Source organism: Rhipicephalus microplus, chromosome X, assembly GCF_043290135.1.
Source record: "Rhipicephalus microplus isolate Deutch F79 chromosome X, USDA_Rmic, whole genome shotgun sequence".
NCBI classification, from domain to species: Eukaryota; Metazoa; Arthropoda; class Arachnida; order Ixodida; family Ixodidae; genus Rhipicephalus; species Rhipicephalus microplus.
The window spans coordinates 410,528,865-410,547,097 of NC_134710.1; the positions used below are offsets into that span (position 1 = coordinate 410,528,865).

General features: G+C 46.4%; 1 protein-coding gene across 7 annotated transcripts in view; it reads right to left on the reverse strand.

Annotated features, from left to right (window-relative positions):
* Positions 1-8,631: 8,631 nt before the first annotated feature.
* Positions 8,632-18,233, reverse strand: part of LOC119160977 (glycerophosphocholine phosphodiesterase GPCPD1) — a 159,156-nt gene continuing 149,554 nt past the window's right edge. For all 7 annotated transcript variants that reach the window (XM_075880260.1, XM_037413272.2, XM_037413271.2 and 4 more), the window contains one exon: positions 8,632-11,447. In XM_075880260.1, coding sequence (XP_075736375.1) covers positions 11,279-11,447 — 169 coding nt within the window. In that variant the 3' untranslated portion in view covers positions 8,632-11,278. The remainder of the gene's footprint in view (positions 11,448-18,233) is intronic.

Genomic DNA, 18,233 nt, shown 5'->3' on the forward strand with positions numbered 1-18,233 from the left:
AGCTTGCTGAGCTATAGAAATAAAGTCTTGCGATGAAAAACACCTTTTCGAGTCGTCATGGCGTGGTTGGGTATTTTCCCGATGCGTCGATGGTTCACCTATTGTGAACACGGTGTCCTTACGAGGCAGACGGTTAGCGATAAGAACACCTGAGGACCCACGTGATGTAAAACCGGTTGGCGGGCCGTGTATGCGAGACGAAGAATAGGGAGCATCAAGTGGTTGAGCAACGTCTCGTGTCATATGCTGAAGCGATGATTTTGGAAGTGCCGTCTTGCGTGTAAAACGGCGGCCCGCGTGATGGTTGTAGTTTTCCCGAAATACGCTTGGTCGCCTGTCAGTGTACGCATGTTCCACTTTGTGTTGTGGCAGAGGTCGATTCATGCTGGGCGTTCGCAAGCTTGAAGATTGCTTGTAAAATTGACAACTGAGTGCGGTTGCCTGTGGATGGTTGGTTATAAGCGAGTCCTCGTCATAGTCGTCATTGTATTCTTGAAATCGGATGGTCATTTCTTCTTTGATCTTTTTCCATGACTCGTCATTTTGAAATATGTGAGTGAGGTAGAATTTGAAAGCCTCACCGGAGATGTAGTCGGTAAAGTTGATGATCATCTCCCGTTCCGACCATGATGCAGCGGTAGCGTGGAGCTCGTCCAGGTAGAACCAGTCCTGCACGGGTCCATCGTCCGCTGCTCCGGTGTACTTGGGGATGTCAAGGTCGCCCGATGAATCTGTCATGGTGCTGGTCGTTGTGTCCTGGTTGAAGATGAATTGGTAGGGGATGTATGGTCAGGGCGTCTTGTGGGGGACTGCGTCGATGATGAGCGACTGATGAAGGGGCAGGCAGGTCTCCATCCTGTCGACTCGTGTGTCGCTATGATGAATGGGCGACGTGGCCTGGCTCATACCCCATGTTTATTCTGTTCTCCACTTCTTCCTTCTCTGCTTCTACCAACCATCGCTACCTTCATACGTCACATGATTCCCCCTCCCCCCGAAAGAAGGCATGAGTTACAGCTTACAAACAAGAAAAAGTAAACAAGGAGTGGCTTGGAAGTCACCAATGTCAAAATAACAAGGTGGTCTCACAAATTTTAAAATGCACGTGTTGTCTTCTTCGTCGCTAAGACGTGAGGGGAGAGTGTGGCAGTCCGGTGATATCAATGAGAGATCTGGCGGGCGAGTCTGATGGTTGCGTCCTGGATAACACAAGAATGCTTTGGAGGTGGAGACTGATGAAATAGCTGGCATTATTGCGAGGAGTGGACGCTGTTTGAAAGCGTTGCAGTAGATCGGTCTTCGGCGTCGCTGTCTTTGCTGCGTGCGTGCTCGTTGTCGTAAACTAATGGGATGGTGTCTGAATCCTTGCGTGGTGGAACTGGTGACTTCTTGTCTTGTTCGGTGTTTCCTGAGGTTTCGTAGCTGTAATCTTAGGCGCAGTCTTGATCTTTTGTGCCAAATGCGTTTCTGGCGCTGATCCCTTATGCGAAGATGCCTTGCTTCTTGAATTTGTTTTAGGACGCTTGCTTTGCGCCGTCGTCCTTGTTGGTGTGTCCGTTGTAGTTCCTGGAGTTTGTGGAGTTGCCTTTGCTGAAATTGCTCGTCTTTTTGCGAAAGTTTGTCAGATGGGCCTCTTTCAGGAACATGAGTCTGCTTTTCTTTAGATGGTGATGTGATCAGTTGATTGTCGGTAGTCGACACGGTACTGCTAGGCTTGTCCTGCGATGAAAGCAGCGTGACAGGCTGATGAGAACGCTCCCAAGATGGTTGTGAGTCATCCTTGATTTTAAATGCTTCTGTCAGTTGACAATTCGCCGGCGTTGGTTGATTCGAAATTCCTGCAGTGCTTTGACTCACATGTGTGTTGTCACTTGACGATGAGAGCACAACAGACATGGCTTGAGGTGGTTCTGATGGCGTATGTTTTTCTTTTTGCAGCGTAGTTAGGCTGACAGTGTCTGTCGAACGACCCTGGTGTGGAACGTCAGGGTGGGGGCTGGTATTGCGAGGATTCACCAGCTCGTCACACGTAAATTCCGTCACACGCTCGAAACCGTTTAAGCCTTGTGTGTGACACGATGCATCAAGGCATTTGGGTGGTTCTGTAAAATCAGAAGTGTTGTGGTGCAAAGAACACGTTGAAAATGCCGATTTCATTGCCCTTGGGAAAGACGGGTTTAGGTTCAGTTTTTTGGCGAAATTTCCTATATTCCTTTCGGTATACGGACGCTTTACCTTGTCTGTTGCGACGTGCGCGTTACCAATCGGTGTTCGAATGCGTGACGTTTTTTCGGAAGAGTCATATGATGGTACAATGGTGGTATATTTTCTCTGAGATCTCGTTTGGAAAATAGGCTTACTGCGGGAAGACTTAGCGTAACTGTGATGGGTCAGTTGAAAAGCCTTCCGCTGATGAGGTATGAACAGGTCTTCATCGTATTCTTTGAAACGGGTAATCATTTCTTCCCTGATCTTTTGCCATGATTCGTCATTTTCGAATATGTGTATCAGGTAAAACTTGAATGCCTCACCGGAGACGTAGTCGGTAAAGTTGGCGACCATCTCCCGTTCCGACCATGAAGCAGCGGTAGCGTGGAGCTCGAACAGGTCGAACCAGTCCTGTACAGGTCCATCGTCCACTGCTCCGGTGTACTTGGGGATGGGAAGGTCAGTCGATGATTCCGTCATGATGCTCGTCGATGTGTACTGCTAGATGCTGGTTTGGTAGTTCGCTTGTGGTCAGGGTGTCTTGCGGAGAACCTTGTCGATGATGTGCGACTGATGAAGGGGCTGCCAGGTCTTCATCCTGTCGACTTGTGTGACGCTATGAAGAATGGGCGACGTGGCCTGGCTCATACCCCATGTTTATTCTGTTCTCCACTTCTTCCTTCTCTGCTTCTACCAACCATCGCTACCTTCATACGTCATATATATATATATATATATATATATATATATATATATATATAGGAAAAATAAGTATACGCCTCTAAAAAACTGTTTATTGGTGACGTTTCGATCGGAGAACGATCTTCATCAGACGAAATTTAGTAGGCTCCGACGCGTTTTTATGCCAACTTCCAGCCGAGAGAGAGCGAGAGAAAAAGAAAAGGAAAAAAAGACTCCGTCCCACCGGTCTCAGGTGCTCCTCATCGAAATCTGAACTTCTGCTCTACAAGAAAAGACCCCGAGGTCGCGGCCACCGTGACTGGAAACCTGCGTCTCAAAGTGAAATACGGCTTTTCACTGGTGACGGGTCCCCAGTGCCCAGAGTGGATTCGCTCCGAATATTGGGAATGTATATCGAGTCGAACGGCGCTAACGGAGCTGCACTCAGACAGATCACTACCAAGACGGAAAGTGCTCTCGGCCTCATCCGGAGGATCACCAACAGACACCGGGGAATCAAGGAAGACAATCTCATACGCATCATACATGCGTTTGTGCTCTGCCACCTTTTGTACTCGGCGGCCATGTATAATTGGCATGTTGCAGAGAGAAGTGAGCTCAATTCCCTCATAAGAAAGGTCTTCAAGCTCGCGCTCGGCTTGCCTGTAAGCACTCGCACTGAAAACCTTTTCAAGCTCGGTGTTCACAATACACTCGAAGAGATAATCGAGGCGCAAGAGCGCTCACAGCTGCTCAGGCTTTCCGGAACCAAATCGGGCCGCAAGATACTCGATGATTTGGGCCTCAACTCTATTGACCAGTGCCCCGATTCCATGCAGATTCCCAGAAACATCAAGTCTCAACTGCACATCGCACCCATTCCACGCAATATGCACCCAGCGCACAACGTCGGTCGACGTAGGGCCAGGGGTAGAGCTCTGCTCGAGCACGTCTGTAGCAACCCCACTGATGCAAGCTTTGTGGATGCTGCGCCATATGTCCAACAAGAGGCATTTGCTGTTTCCATCGTCGACTAAATTCCAGACTCACTTGCTCCGCCACAGTACGCACATCGAAGCCTGTGATAGCCGAACAGGTTGCAATCGCGCTGGCTATGCTAGATAGTCGCAGAGAGTTAATATACAGCGACTCCAAGGCGGCTATCAAAGCCTACGAAACCGGGATGGTAGCCCCTCAGGCCCTCCGCATTCTCCAAAGCGTCAAGAGTATCACGCCCCATTCTCTAACTTGGTTTCCCGCTCACCTGGGGTCAATTGAGGGCTCTACCTCTAACCCGAACGAGGGCGCACACGAGGCCACGCGAGGACTCACTGACCGCGCCGCCTCCACAGTCCCTCTGCCTCGCTGGCAACCCTTACTTACGTTCAACGAAATAACAAAGCACTTCTATCTGTCAAGAAAGGTATTCCCTCTCCCACACCCGGCCTTGTGTAGGGCGCAGGCAGTCACCCTAAGACTATTGCAAGCCAGTGCGTATCATAACCCTGCGGTTCTTCAAGCCATCTACCCTGAACGGTATCCAAGTGCGGATTAATTGCCCCTCTTGTGGACTGTTAGCCACATTTAATCATGTGTTAAGGGAATGTGAAGTCATCGGCCCCGCCCTCAGCGAGGACAGGTGGGCTGCACTCTTACGCAGCCCTGAACTTAAGGATCTATAGCTGAAAAGCTATTAAAACAGATAAAGAAAGGATGCAACTTCGAGGCCCAGCCGGAATCTAACGACCGAAAAAGACCCGTAGTTATACCCTACGTGCATGACATTTCCCACCGGCTAAAAAAGATAGGGGAGAAATGCAGCGTCAAAGTGGTGTTTTCAGCGCCGGATAAGTTACAGCGGCTTTGCAAAGCTGTCAACCCTCTCAAATTACATACCACTGGTTGCGCAACTAAGCACAAAACTCGGTTTGTGCCGTGTGTAGTGGGAGTTGTTTACGCGATTCCATTCTCATGTGGTATGTGGTATTTCTGCCAAACGGGGCGATGCCTTAATGAAAGGCTAAAAGAGCACCATTATAATGTTCACAAAGCAATCCAGGGCCACATTGGAATTCACTGCCGCGATTGTGGATGTATCCCCATGTTTGACCAATGTGAAGTGATAAAAAAGCACCCGTCACAATTAACTCGAGAAATTATAGAAGCGCATTGTATAGCAAGAGCTGGCAGCACGTGTATTAGCGCCCCTTCTTTGGGTTTATCTGAACATGAAGTGGCCTTCCTTAATCAGGGTAACCGCCTATGAATGTGTGATATGTGACGGTGTGATGCGTGTTATCTTGTCGTTGCGTTAGGGTGGTTTTGTATGCTTGCGCCGGTCTACATATTTGATGCAGTTTGACAATAATACCCGTGCCACACGGGCATAGAAAATGACATTTGGTGGCGAAGGCCTTCAGATCCCGAATGACATTCGTTTCGCCGGCGCTGCTACACGTCCAAAGCGAATGACATTTGACTTGATGATGTCGATCACAGCACCTTCCAAGTGACCATTCAGTGAATAGCAATAAAAAAATTAAGAAGCATTTATAAGCTTCATACACATCAGATAATCATCAAATGTAGAAATAAGCGTATTACGCTGTCCTAAGTTTTAGTTTCTTGCTTTGTTTTACAACGTTGCAGCCGACCGTAGCAACCTAAGCCAACACCAGTCAGATCCACAGCGTAAATAGACACTAAAATTGACAAGCGTTTCATTATCAATACTTTATTTTTTTCGTATAACGTTCAAAGCATCTTTTGAAGACTTTAGTGCAAATAAAAGACGGGAAATTTCATTTTTAGCTCAATATGATTTGTTTTATATACTTTCAGGTAAATCGCACTTCGCGAGCTGTGTCGTCGAGAGTAGGCATTTCTCAGTCAACTGAGTTCTGGCGAAGGCAGTTGGTGGCGAATGGCATTCGAATGGCATTCGGATGAATGCCATTTTGTTCGCCCGTGTGGCACCGCGCAAATGGCAATAAATCTGAAGGCATTCGGGGGTAAATGCCATTTTTTCTGCCCGTGTGGCACGGGTATAAAGCTCAGTTGGAAGTTAGCGCTCTGTCCTCTTGTGTCGGTCTGCTCGGCCGTTTCTTCTTCCCCGTAATGCGCTATACCAGTTCAAGTACGACGAACCAACTCGCCCAATCTTCAACACTCGTGATCAAACCCTGGCCGTCCAGAGTGCCCGTGAACGGGCCGCCAAGCTCGGCTTGATGGTCCCAACGTGGGATTAGCCGGGTGGCGCGGGGTCTCCCCTGCGTCTTCTCAGGACAAAAATAAAGTTTTAATCAATCAATCAATCAATCAGGAAAAAAGAAAAAAAAAACAAAAAAACGCACCTGGGCCAGTGGCAATACCACCCTTATACACTGATAAGTAGTCAAACGACCACGTTTGCCTACTATTAATGGCAGGTGCATTTTGTAAAAAAAAAAAAAAAAACAAGTGGTAAACAACACACAATCATGGAAAGTTTTTTGGTCCAGGGGGCTAAATTAAGCAAATTCCAGTGATGAAAAGTTCGACTCCCCAGGTTCACCTCTCATCAGCTTTCCGGGTAGCTTGTAAAGAATACCACCGTACATTTCTTGCGATCATTGTCGCTGTCACATTCCACCTGTTCTCCCCCTCCATAGTTGCTCTTGAAGCCTGGTGAGGAGGGCTACGTCAGAACGATGTGATAAATTAAAAAAAAAGAAAGAAAAAGGAAAAGGGAAATGGGGAGCACGCCAGCTCCCCATTGAGACTAACCGCTGAAGAAATTGCTTCAGGTCAGAATCAATGCTGGAGCTGAACTGGCCGTAGGGCATCTCTTGAGACGACTCCTCCAGGCTAGAATGCTCTCGGTATAGGCGGTGGGTGCAACGAGAGTCTTGGATAACGTGTCGGAGTCGTTCAATTAACTCGCTTATCCGGATATCGAAAGGCTGCGCAAGTAAGAAATTGGACACTGCTAAAATGCTGCACCTGAGATGAGCTCGTAGACACAAATGGCTGCACAAAAGCATACAAAGTTTGTCAAGCTTACTGTCACACGCAAAAGAAAAGCAGCAGCCACAGGTCTGTTTTCGTGCAGCATCAAAACAATGACGTAGTATTTTGTTGTTTCGCCCCAAGCAGCCAATAGTGCGCGCGGCTATTCTGCGTGGCAAGCATTTGTAGAGCTGTCGACCACGGAAGAACGAGCAAGCCTCTGCTTTTTTATTCAGCAATAGGCTACAGTTTGCACTAACGACACTAATACATATTTTCATGATGTATGAAGGCAAGCCTGGCACTCATTTTCTTTCTTGTCGAGGTAGAAACTAGAAGTAAATTTTCCATGATTTTATGCACATGTTTATCATGTCTACGAACGCACAACCTCTAATTAAATTTTGTGTTTTGCTAGCACAGCATGTGTACTACTTCGCCTAAGCACACAGAATGAGAGGGTCGTCTTCTGGCATGGCAATAAAAGTGGTGCGCAGCGGCGAGCTAGTGCGGTCGGCATGCGATTGTGTGTGAGCCTTGCAGCGCCACGCTGGTAGAGTACAGATGGTGAACTACAGGCCGGCGATTTGGCGACTGGAAGGAGTAATCCTGCTCCGTAGGTGTTCTCTTTCTCGCTGCTTAGCACAATAAACACATTGGTTCCACACGCGCCCACGAGCGGCAGCCCATGTACCGTTGGCCAGGCGCTCCGAGTGTCCCGTTTCAATCCGCGAGTACTGCACATGAAGTTAAGAAATTAACCAGTACACATGCAAGCGCAATAGTTGACTATGCTGGATGCCTCGTTAAATCGATCTGTTATGCTCCTTGTGATACTAGCTTTTAAGAAGCATGAAACCAAAGTTGCCAGTGAAACCCATTTAGCAGAAGCATATACACAAGCTACAGTTACAAATTTGCCATTTGGCTAGTGTGACATTTGCACAACAGTTACTATGAAACTACCATTACAGTCCAAATGAAGCTAAAACCAGCATCATGAAACTGTATTTATTAAAATAATTTATTAAGGCCAACAAGATGCATAACTCGACGCATACATTAACCTTTTTTTTTTTTTCAGCGCTTGGCAACTGCACTTCACACGTGCAGTTTTCCTGATTGTATGTCAAGAAGATAGAATAGCAAACCTGCTAGGTAACATATGTATGTCGTCCATCCACCCGCTCAGTCCCGAAATCCTGGCTTTGGTCCAGTCAGATCATCAATCTGACTGTACAATAGCTAATCACTACGTGATGTATCAGCAGCAGCAAGCATTAAAGGCTTTCCAACCTAGGAGGCACATTTGACAAATATATATGCACACAGCACAAAAAAAGAAGAGTCGACGAGTCATCAATAAATGCTTGTAAGGAATTTTCAATCAGTGAAAATTTTTTTACAAGCAAGGCAAGATGAAGATTTGATCTTCCAACATACAGTGAAACTTCAATTAAACTTAAGCAACCTCACAAAACAAGTTTGTCAATAAAAAAAAGTTTGCTGAACCAAACCACAACAGCTATATTGTAGCTTGTTAGCTCAAGCTGAAGGTAAGATCAGCTAATCTAAGGAAGTTTCAGTTTTCAAGTTCTCAAGCTGGCACGACTGTACAAACCAAACAAAAAGGAATGATCACCTTGACACAGCTAATTAGCCCTCACACACATATTGCGCCTACAATTACACCACTTGTCAGCTTCAAACGATAAATATATAGACACCCAACAACCAAAACACAAATACAGGAAGGGAAAAAAGAACACTGGTCATCTTTATTTACATTAACCCACAAAAGCATGTAGATACAGAAAATATAATCCAACATACATAAAGCCCTTGGTAGGCACTACAGCCTGACATGGTGTGAATCAAACAGCATGTCTTTATAGAAACATCAGAACTCTTACACTACACTTTGCAAACCTTGGAACCTTGGAGCTCGTGCATCTAATAATGCCATATTTGCAAACTAAACAAGCATCATGTACCATCTGCTTTCCTTTTTCAGCAAATTCATCCTTCCATTCCAATTTTCGCCGTTATTTTCTTCTTTGCATACATCACGATTATTCAGGACTGCAAATCTTTTACAGCTTGTGTAGCCTTACTGTACTTGTCAAGATGCACTGCCAACAAAACATTCCTCCCTGTGCATTATTTATTTAAAGTATAATTTGCTAATGCAGAACCATTCCTTCTACTGCACTGCAATTCAAGAAAAAGGTCTTTGATAACTTCATAACAATCGTAAAGCAATAACAGCTCAGTATACTTAGCAACGAATGAATGAACAAAAGAAACCCCATAGCATAACCTGATAAACTTAAATTTACCAGTGTAACACTTCAAAATCTGCCTAGTGTGCTACGATCCCAAGCAAAGAACCACGACCAAAAGTAGTGCTCAGAAACTGGCAAGTTCCAAACACAGCAGCCGCTCTTCTTGGATATGGATAAAATTGTACAGGTAAAAAACATTCATGAGACCAAGACACACCAGCCCAGAACTACATTAAGCACATTCCGCCTGTGTTAAGTACAGCCTATAGGTTCATGAAATCTCTCTGTATCTGTTAGGAAAATCATTAAAAGCATATTTAAAACTAAATATATACCGAAGGCAACCCATACTTCTATCAAAACATGGCCTTCAGCTTTTACTCCACCAGCATGTGCAAGTAATGGACAGTTTTTATGAGACCAGGTTTATAAGCAAAGACATCATCGCAATGTGTCAAATAAAGGATATGCAAAATATTGCTAGTAGGCCACACTAAGGCAGGTCAACACAATACAGCCAACCTTCTGCTCTCACCACTGAACTGAGGACAAGTTTTCAAAGAGCAGGGATGTCAAGGTGAGATGTTGGCATGAAAAGCGGTGCCAACTTGTGCACACCTGCCCTAAGTGCACTTTCAGTACAATTTCGCTATCACATGGGGCTCAAACGAAATCTATGGGGAAGTGTACTCCCAGAACTTTGCATATCCCCAATTGTGCGTCAAGGACTGGTGGGGTTTATGATACCGTTGCAAGTGGGTGTTCGTTGCAAGTAAGATAAATAGAATAAGGACAAGAGATCCCATGTAACTATGCAAGCATGCCAAGTTTCACAGAGGTTTAAGTCCTAACTCCATAAACACTCCACACAATCAGGCACTTCAAGATGGTAGATACATGCTAATAGCATTGCACAGGCCACTCACATTGTAATTACGGACAGAAAAAAGTTAATGGAAGACAGCCAAATCATTCCTTAAAACCACATGCAGTAGAATAGGAGTTTTCCGCTTTGCTTTCTCACCCATCTACATCTCAGATTTAGAATGAACACAATGTGCATATACTTAATGCCGCAGCACACAGGTGCACAAGACTACACATACAACTCTAGCAGATAAATTTACAGGCAAGCCAACATGACAGAAGAATTGCATTGCTGTTCATGAAGCCCCTTATCAACTCTGCAATTATTCAGTCTACAGCAAAGCAGGCACTGACAGGTATCAAGTTTTCACTGAGCATGTGTCAATGCAGGAATATAGAGGGTTTCATTGCAAAATTTGTTAATTGCAACCACCACAGGATTCCTAGACAAAAATTTGCAACGACATGGCGTCAAAACACACTCGCCAGCAAAAAAAAGGTGGGGGTGGTAGGGGAGAAAAGGAGCGTGGCCAAAAAATTATTTTACATGAATATTTATACAACAGAGGCCTCCTACGCTACTTTTGGGAAGCTGATGGTGATGAAATAAAGTTTGCTAACATACAGGTAGGGGCAATGTCTGCATACTAACTGACGAAGCCAGTACTCTTAAGATACCCTGCACAGCTGACTAAACAGCACTATAGCTGATAGTACTGCATCTCAACAATGACCTGTAATGTTATCAGTATTTAATGCCACTTCATCATCTTACCACTGACACTAAGTCATTAACACACAAGTGTCAACAATGTTGCTCACAGAACTATCAGGCAACAGTGCAGTGAGGCAGCAGAGCTGCATCCAATAGCACAATATCTATAACTCATCACATGCTAGGGAACCAATCTCAAACTTGAGTCACCACTGGCTTGTACAGAAAGACCTCTTCGAGGAGTACAGATCAACAATGACGATGAAAACAAGGGAATGAACTCTGGACTCGTCTGCACTAGGGTGCTACATAGCAGTTTTCAAGGCGTCACCCAACGTTCAGAAAGTGAGGGGAAGGAGGCAAGCGATTCCGCCAGTGCCAATGACAGCTGGGAGTGTGGGAAGAATTGTTGAGCACAACTGTCGCATGGCGCAGGGAAGACGAGAAGCAGAGCTCTCCAAAACACACACACCGTGCAGCTACCCGTTCTTCCTCGTCCCCTATCTGCAGGCGCAACGAGGGGAGTAAAAGGACACTAGGAGCCGCCAACACTGCAGGAATGGGCGGCTGAAGACACACTATTCTCGGGCAGGGTTTCCCTGGAGCAGCTGCTGCTGGCCGCCTCGAGCAGACTTACCGTCGAACCAGGGTCCACGTGGAACACGCTCTCATTCTCCGGACTCCTGGTGATGAACAAGTCCAGCCTAGTTGGGAGACACGAGAAGGTAGAGGAGTAAGCACTGCCTAGGACCGAAACATCTGCTAGCCTGGCCACCAGAGACCTGGCGATGACGTCATGTCAGAGATTTTGAAGCAACGTGTGAGCTTTCAGAGCAGGCACTCTGTTCAATGCACGATTACTATAAAACACTTAGGCGGGTGGGTGGGTGTGAAACTTGATAAAGTTTTTTTTTAATAGTAACCATCCTAAATAATTATCGAGGTTGCCATCTCCGAATAGAATGCCATCTTCGATTAAACGGTGGCACAGACTATCCCTGCGAAATAGCACGTTACTCAGATAGCGATAGGACCCGTGAAAGTTATTCCTTTGAATATGTCATGCATGCCTCGTTAAAACAACTAGCTAATCCAAGTCTATCCAGCAGGCTGAAACCACTTTCCGTACCATGTCACAAATAAGCCAACACATTTGCGTCTTTACACTTTCCATACTTAACGTCGAGAAAATGCAAAACAAAGTGCAGCACATCTTTCACACCAGACTTTAGAAACTTGGCAAAGTGGTTTTGTGGTTATAATGCTTGAGAGCCGACTCACAGGTCATGGGACTGAATCCTGGCTGCGGCAGCCGTACTTTCGATGGAAGCAAAAATGCTTGAGGCTCGTGTACTTAGATTTAGGAGCATGTTGAAGAACCAGAGGAGGTATAAATTTCCAAAGCCCTCCACTACAGCATTCGTCATAATCGTATCATGGTTTCTAGATGTTGAACCGCAACAATTACAGTAAACTCCTGTTAAGACGAACTCTGTTGTTAAGCTGAACAACATGGGAATATTTGTTTGGTTTCCCACATACTCGGTGTAAAAAAAAGAATCTGCTCAAGATCCACTGCGCAAGAGGCCTCTTCTGTTACGACAAACTCCCGCAGTGACTGACAGTGATGGCAACTCTGTATCAAACATTGTAGTCTTGGTGGGGCAGATAGCAAAAAGAAAAACTTCCTGGCATAAAACCCCAAAGCAAACCGAGACGTGGAGAGAGGAAGCGAGATAAGCGGAAAAAAAAAAGGTTACCGCATAAAGCTGGTATCTTCCTCACTCCTAGCCAATAGATGGAGAAAGAGCTGGCTTTACCACCCAAGAAAGCAACAATATCATTTCAGAAGTTTCCCATAGACTCAATGCACGAAATAAAAAAATCCCATTAAGGAGTGCCACCCCACAGGCCAAACTACAAGGACTCTCAAGCCATCCTTTTGTATTCTTCCCACGTCCTTCAGTTCCCCAACAGGAGTACAATGAAGAACAGAAGAAAAGAGCTTGGCTAGAGGGGAAAACACAAAGGGAGGGGAAATGAAAGTGAAAACGGGAGCGAAAATTGCTTATGCGTCTTATTCGCATATGAAACCAAAACCGCATTTGCAGCGCTAGCAGTTCTTTCCATCAGAGGGATCAGATGCATTGTCATCGCCATCACACAAATGTGCCGAGCACATATTTGGGTCAGTCCACATTGTTTTGCATAATGTCTGCGTGCGTCCTATCTGTTTCCAGCAAAGTGCAAATCGTAGCGAGTTATTTTTGCTACGAAAGTGCATGACAAAGGCAATTCATTTTGCATAGTAAATATAGCTGTGTCGTGTCCTTTTTGTGTACCTGAGGCTCGTGACCGCGAGTAGCACAAACAGAGATCTTCAGCTGCACATCGTTCAGGAAAGTTAAGGGGAGATGCTACTTGGAAAATGATTTTCTTTAATAGCATACCTGCCAACCTCGCAGCATCGAAATTCGGGAGACCGCAGCGGGGGGCGGGGGGGTTGCATAGCGGAAGTTACTTAGACTGGAGACTGACATCAGGGAGGGGGGTAGGGATGTTTATTTTGAGCTGCTGCTTGAACCAAACTTCTTTACTTGTGAAGGCACCTGGCAGTTGCGGACTTCGCAAGCCTTAAAAAGTTGTCAGAATACACCTGCTCAAAACAACGTCCAGTTTGGTGACTCTTCACCATGAGGAGGTCACCTAGAGTCTTGTTTGAAAGCAAAGACCGAAAATCAGTTCTCGTGTTCTTAACCACGCTGAATATCCTCTCACATTCAGCATTGCTGTGTGGAATGGCAAGCAGCTGCAGCATCACCTTTGACACTCTACCAAATTTCACTTCTCCATCAACCTAGTGATTCTTCCCACTTCTGACCACTGAACATCAATCCTCTCTTCACTTAGAATGTCCTCATAAATACGGTGTGCCTGCAGTTCTGCAAATTCCACTTCAAGAGCATCGAAGGCTTCTACTCTTGACTCATTCTTCCCCTCGGGCAGAATTTGCGGGAAGGACTCAACGAAGAAGCGAAGGCTTGTGAAAGATGCGTCGTTCAAAAACTTCAAATTAGCGACTTCCGCTTTATTCAAGGTTTCATTCTTCAGTGGAAATTTGTGCCGTATATAGCCACATGTGACAGTAAAGTACTTCCGAACAGTAGAAAAAAACTCCTGCTTCTCACTGGCACGCAGTCCTTCCACAACAGACAATGTGCGGCTCCCGAGGACAAGATCTTTGTTGAATTTTTGGTTCTTTAGATCTTGATAGAGAACCTCCAGTGGCGAAGAGCAGGCCTTAATGGCAGAGGGATTGACAAACCTAGCCAAAAGGTCCCTTAGGAACTGTATCAAGAGGGACTGGAGCAGATGAATTTGAGGTGCCTGTGACTGAAGTTGGGCGCTGACTTTGTCAAACACAGGGATGACACTCTTCAAGAAAAGTCCATAAGCGAAGTTTACATCAGAGGTCAGGAAGTACAAAAGCCATTCCTCACGGGTCAAACTGGCACGTCCGGTACTTTCAGATGAAAGCTTCACTTTCTTTGCCGGAGTTGCATCAATCTTCTTGCCTCTTGGCTCCTTTCGTTTTTGGTGATCTCGCTGGACTTCGTCGGGCACATCTACCGAAGCTGCAGCTGTCTTGGGGATCTGGTACGAGCCCAGAAAGCTTGGGCGCTGCTGGCTTTTCAGCTTTGTCTCATTCAAAAAGAAGCTGACCAAGGGCTGCCACTGCTCCAGCAATCTGGTGAGACACCTTCCAAGCGATAGCCACCGCGTTGGCACGTGTTTCAAAACCTTCCGCACCTCCGTGTTGTGCATCCCTTGAAATTCAACAAGCCTGTCTTTCCGCTTGGCGCTCTTCTCAAGGTCGTAGAAGATGTCCACGAGCACCTCGTCGAATTTTGCAGGTAAGCATGCGGCTCCTTTCTCGGCCGCAAGATTTGTAAGGTGGCACGGGCAGCTAACGACTATCAAATTATCTTGGGCTTCTTTTAACACAGCTGCCACGCCGTTTTTTTTTTTGCCGATCATCACATTGGCATTGTCGGCAGAAAATGCGATGCAGTTCTCAATCGGTATACCACGCGATTTGAGCGCGTCCAGAACGAGGTTTCCAATCTTTCGTCCGGTGGCCTCTCCATGGAGTTCCTGCAAACAAAGCAGCCGGCTTTCCACGTTTCGCGATTCCTCGACGTAGTACGTTGCCACGATTGGGTACATTTGCGACCCGCTGTCGTTGCTTCCGCGCACTGCAATTGCGAAAGCACGGCGTTTCAGAGCCTCCGCCATTGTGTTTCCGGTATGTGCAGCCATTTCTTCGACGATGACAGTGGTTTTCTTACGTCCGTACCCGTACCGCTTCGCGTCCTCGCACTTCGGAAACATTTTCCGAAACAACGGCCCTGCGTGATCACTAACGCTTAGCGGCAAGTTGTGTTCCACAAGGAATCCCGTGAATAGGCATTCTGCGCGGATCGCACTGTCTTCGCAGCTCTTTTAGAAAAAGCTACCGATGTTGCTTTGCCCTTCCGCAGCACGAACGCAGTTCTGATGCTTCTGTGAAGCGATATGCACCTTTATATCGGCCTTCCCGCCAAGCGACACGCTCACATCACAGACGCACGTGGTACAGAATCCGTACTTGTCACCTTTCCGCGAAGTCACAAAGCATGGAAACTCAGCTGTGTATGAGTCCAGAAACACTTGCAAGTACTACTGTTTTGATTTTGACGCCGCCATTGACCTTCTAACTGAACTCTGGAAACACGCAACCCCCACAACCACTGCAGACGGCGTAGGCGTAGCGTACAAAATGCGGGGGCCAAGACGGAGAAGAAGTTCTGGCTAGGCACAACGGAAGCAAGTGAACTGAACGGTGGCCGGAGCGACAAGAATGCGACACGCGGCGCTGTCGGCGCTGTTTCTCCGAAGCACGCCGATATGGAGAGTGCAAAGCACATTGGGGTCCGCCTACCGCCGGTCTACCGGCCACCCCTCCTTTGGAAAATGGAATGTGTTCGACAGTCTCGCCGTCTCATTATCGGAGCGCTCGTGAACATGCAGCGCCGCAATCTTTTTCGTTTGAGACTACCTTTTCCCTCGCCTTCTTTCAGTACGGGGGCGAGCGCTTCTCGCGGCCAGCCTTCGTCAAGATGCGCAGTGTCGAGAATGTACTCAGCGGTACTCTACAATATGGTTACAATTAAATAGAAGAGTGGTGGCGAGTGCTCTTCCGCAGCACCGCCACTGCCGCAGCAGAAAAGGCTGACGTACGCGCATAATCTCAAAAAGAGAACAAAAAAAAAAAACTGCCTCTGCTGTGGTGGCCACTTTTCGGGCGATTCGAGATGACATTAGTACAATCGGGAGATTAGGTCCGAATTCGGGAGTCTCCCGGATAATTCGGGAGAGTTGGCAGGTATGTAATAGTAGTCTGATTTGAACACGAATTGGCATGCTAAGAGTTTTTTCTCCTCTTTTCAAATATGTCATTTATTTTCATGTAGCTTGTTTGGTTTTATTTCTGCAGCTCAGATACTTCGAAATTATGGTCATTGTTATGCAATAATTCTGACCTATAAAACTTTGAAATAAAGCATGCAAATATAGCTCACTATGATCCTTTGGAACTGTAGAGTGGAGAAAACTATACAAGTTTCATGTATAAAAAGGTAAAATACAATAAAATAGAAAAATCTATCATGACTCTAGTCGCCAAAGGCTTTCATTGTTATGTAATGTTATGTTTTGAGAAACATAACTAAGCAGTGTTGAAAATAAATATAGATACTTTCACTCTACAGGCTTTCATCATGCTGTGTGCAAAGTTTCATAGAGTTGTGACATTTCTAAGTATACTAACTAGCGTGCATAAGCAGCACAGATCACACAAAACCGCAGAAGGAAAAAATGCATTTGAAAGTTTGAAGCACTTTTTATACTATAGAGTTGTCAGAAATGCGTAATCTTTGGCCATAATGTTCAAGAGAACTTTGAGAAGTGCTGCATGTTATTAGAACTGTCCTGCAGCATAGGTTGTGCCTTCATGGTCCTTGCAAGCACACTCTCCGTACCTGCTCTCTGAGCCCACCCGTCAGCTCAGAGAGCAGAAACGAAGAACCTGACGTCCTCCTCTTTTCACCTTTTATTTTTGTGTTGCTCTTTTGCGAATTTTGATCAGCCAACCACAGCTCGCGCCTTTTGCTATTGCTCGTGCAGGCGGCCATCACTGCGCGAGCGCTTTTTTGCTTCCATTGTGGCATCGCCTACGTACCACCGCATATGCAGCATTCCACTTTTGTGTGCGTGGTGTGCAAAGCCGCTGTGAACTCCTTGAATGGTTGACTTCTCGTGTAGGTATGGCCAGCGTCGAGAAACGCAACACCTTTGACTTTGTGACGAAGTTGTAGGCAATTCAGCTTGTTGAGGCGGTCGAGAAATGTTCGACCGTCGCGGACGACTTCAGGATACCACGGAGCACTTCGAGTACCTTGTTGAAGAACAAAGCAGATATCAAAGCAAAGGCGGCAGAGCAGCGAACGTTGGGACCCTGTCGTGTGCACACTCCTGCTTATGGGAATGTGGAAAAGGCACTATGCTGGTTTTTAGAAGTATGCGCGAAGAACTTTCCGGTAGACGGCCCGATGCTGATGATCAAGGCCAAATGGTTTGCCGCTGCACTCTGTGAATACAACTTTGCCGACAACCCCGGGTGGCTTAACTGATTTAAGCACCGCTACAACATCGTTGGCAAAACCATTTCTGGGGAAAGTGAAGCAGTCGGCAGCCAGGACATGTAGCAGTGGATGAATGAGTGGCCGAAAATCTCCATCAAGTTTTCTCTCATGGAGACCTTTAACGCCTGGCGAGACGTGAAGACTGGCACAGTGATGAAGTGCTTCCGCAAGGTAGACTTCCAAACGACTGAACTTGCAGAAACCGGTGAAGACTGCGATGACGAGCGCATAGATGACGCGTTTTGCGAGTAGTTCCTCTTCCTGGCAGCAGTTCCAGACGAAATGTTGGGACGATTTCGTGGAAGAGGACTGCAATGTCCAGGCCGTTGCGAGCCTTGCTTAGAGAGATAGTAGTTGCGGTCGCAGGGACCCAGGATGCCCAGGCTGACAGCTCATGTGATGAGGAGGATCGTCCGGATGAGGCGCTGGCTGCACGCGCGTACTCTATCGTTGAAGTGGCGGCAGCGTTCGGAGTCATTCGCCGTTGTATCGGCCACAGGGAGGGTATCGGGCTGTCACACCAGGACAGCCTTGATAAGATCGGGGATAAGATCGGGGATAAGAACTTAATTTAAAAACTGAAAAAGCAGGCCAAGATCAGCGATTTTTTTTTTTCACACAAATAAATTATTCTGTTGCAACGTGTGTGCGGAATCAGTTGTCATTCTTGAATACGCCTATTGTAGGTGATGGTCTGCTACAGATAAGCTCTCGGGGCCTGTATTTTTTATGTCGAATTTTTCATAT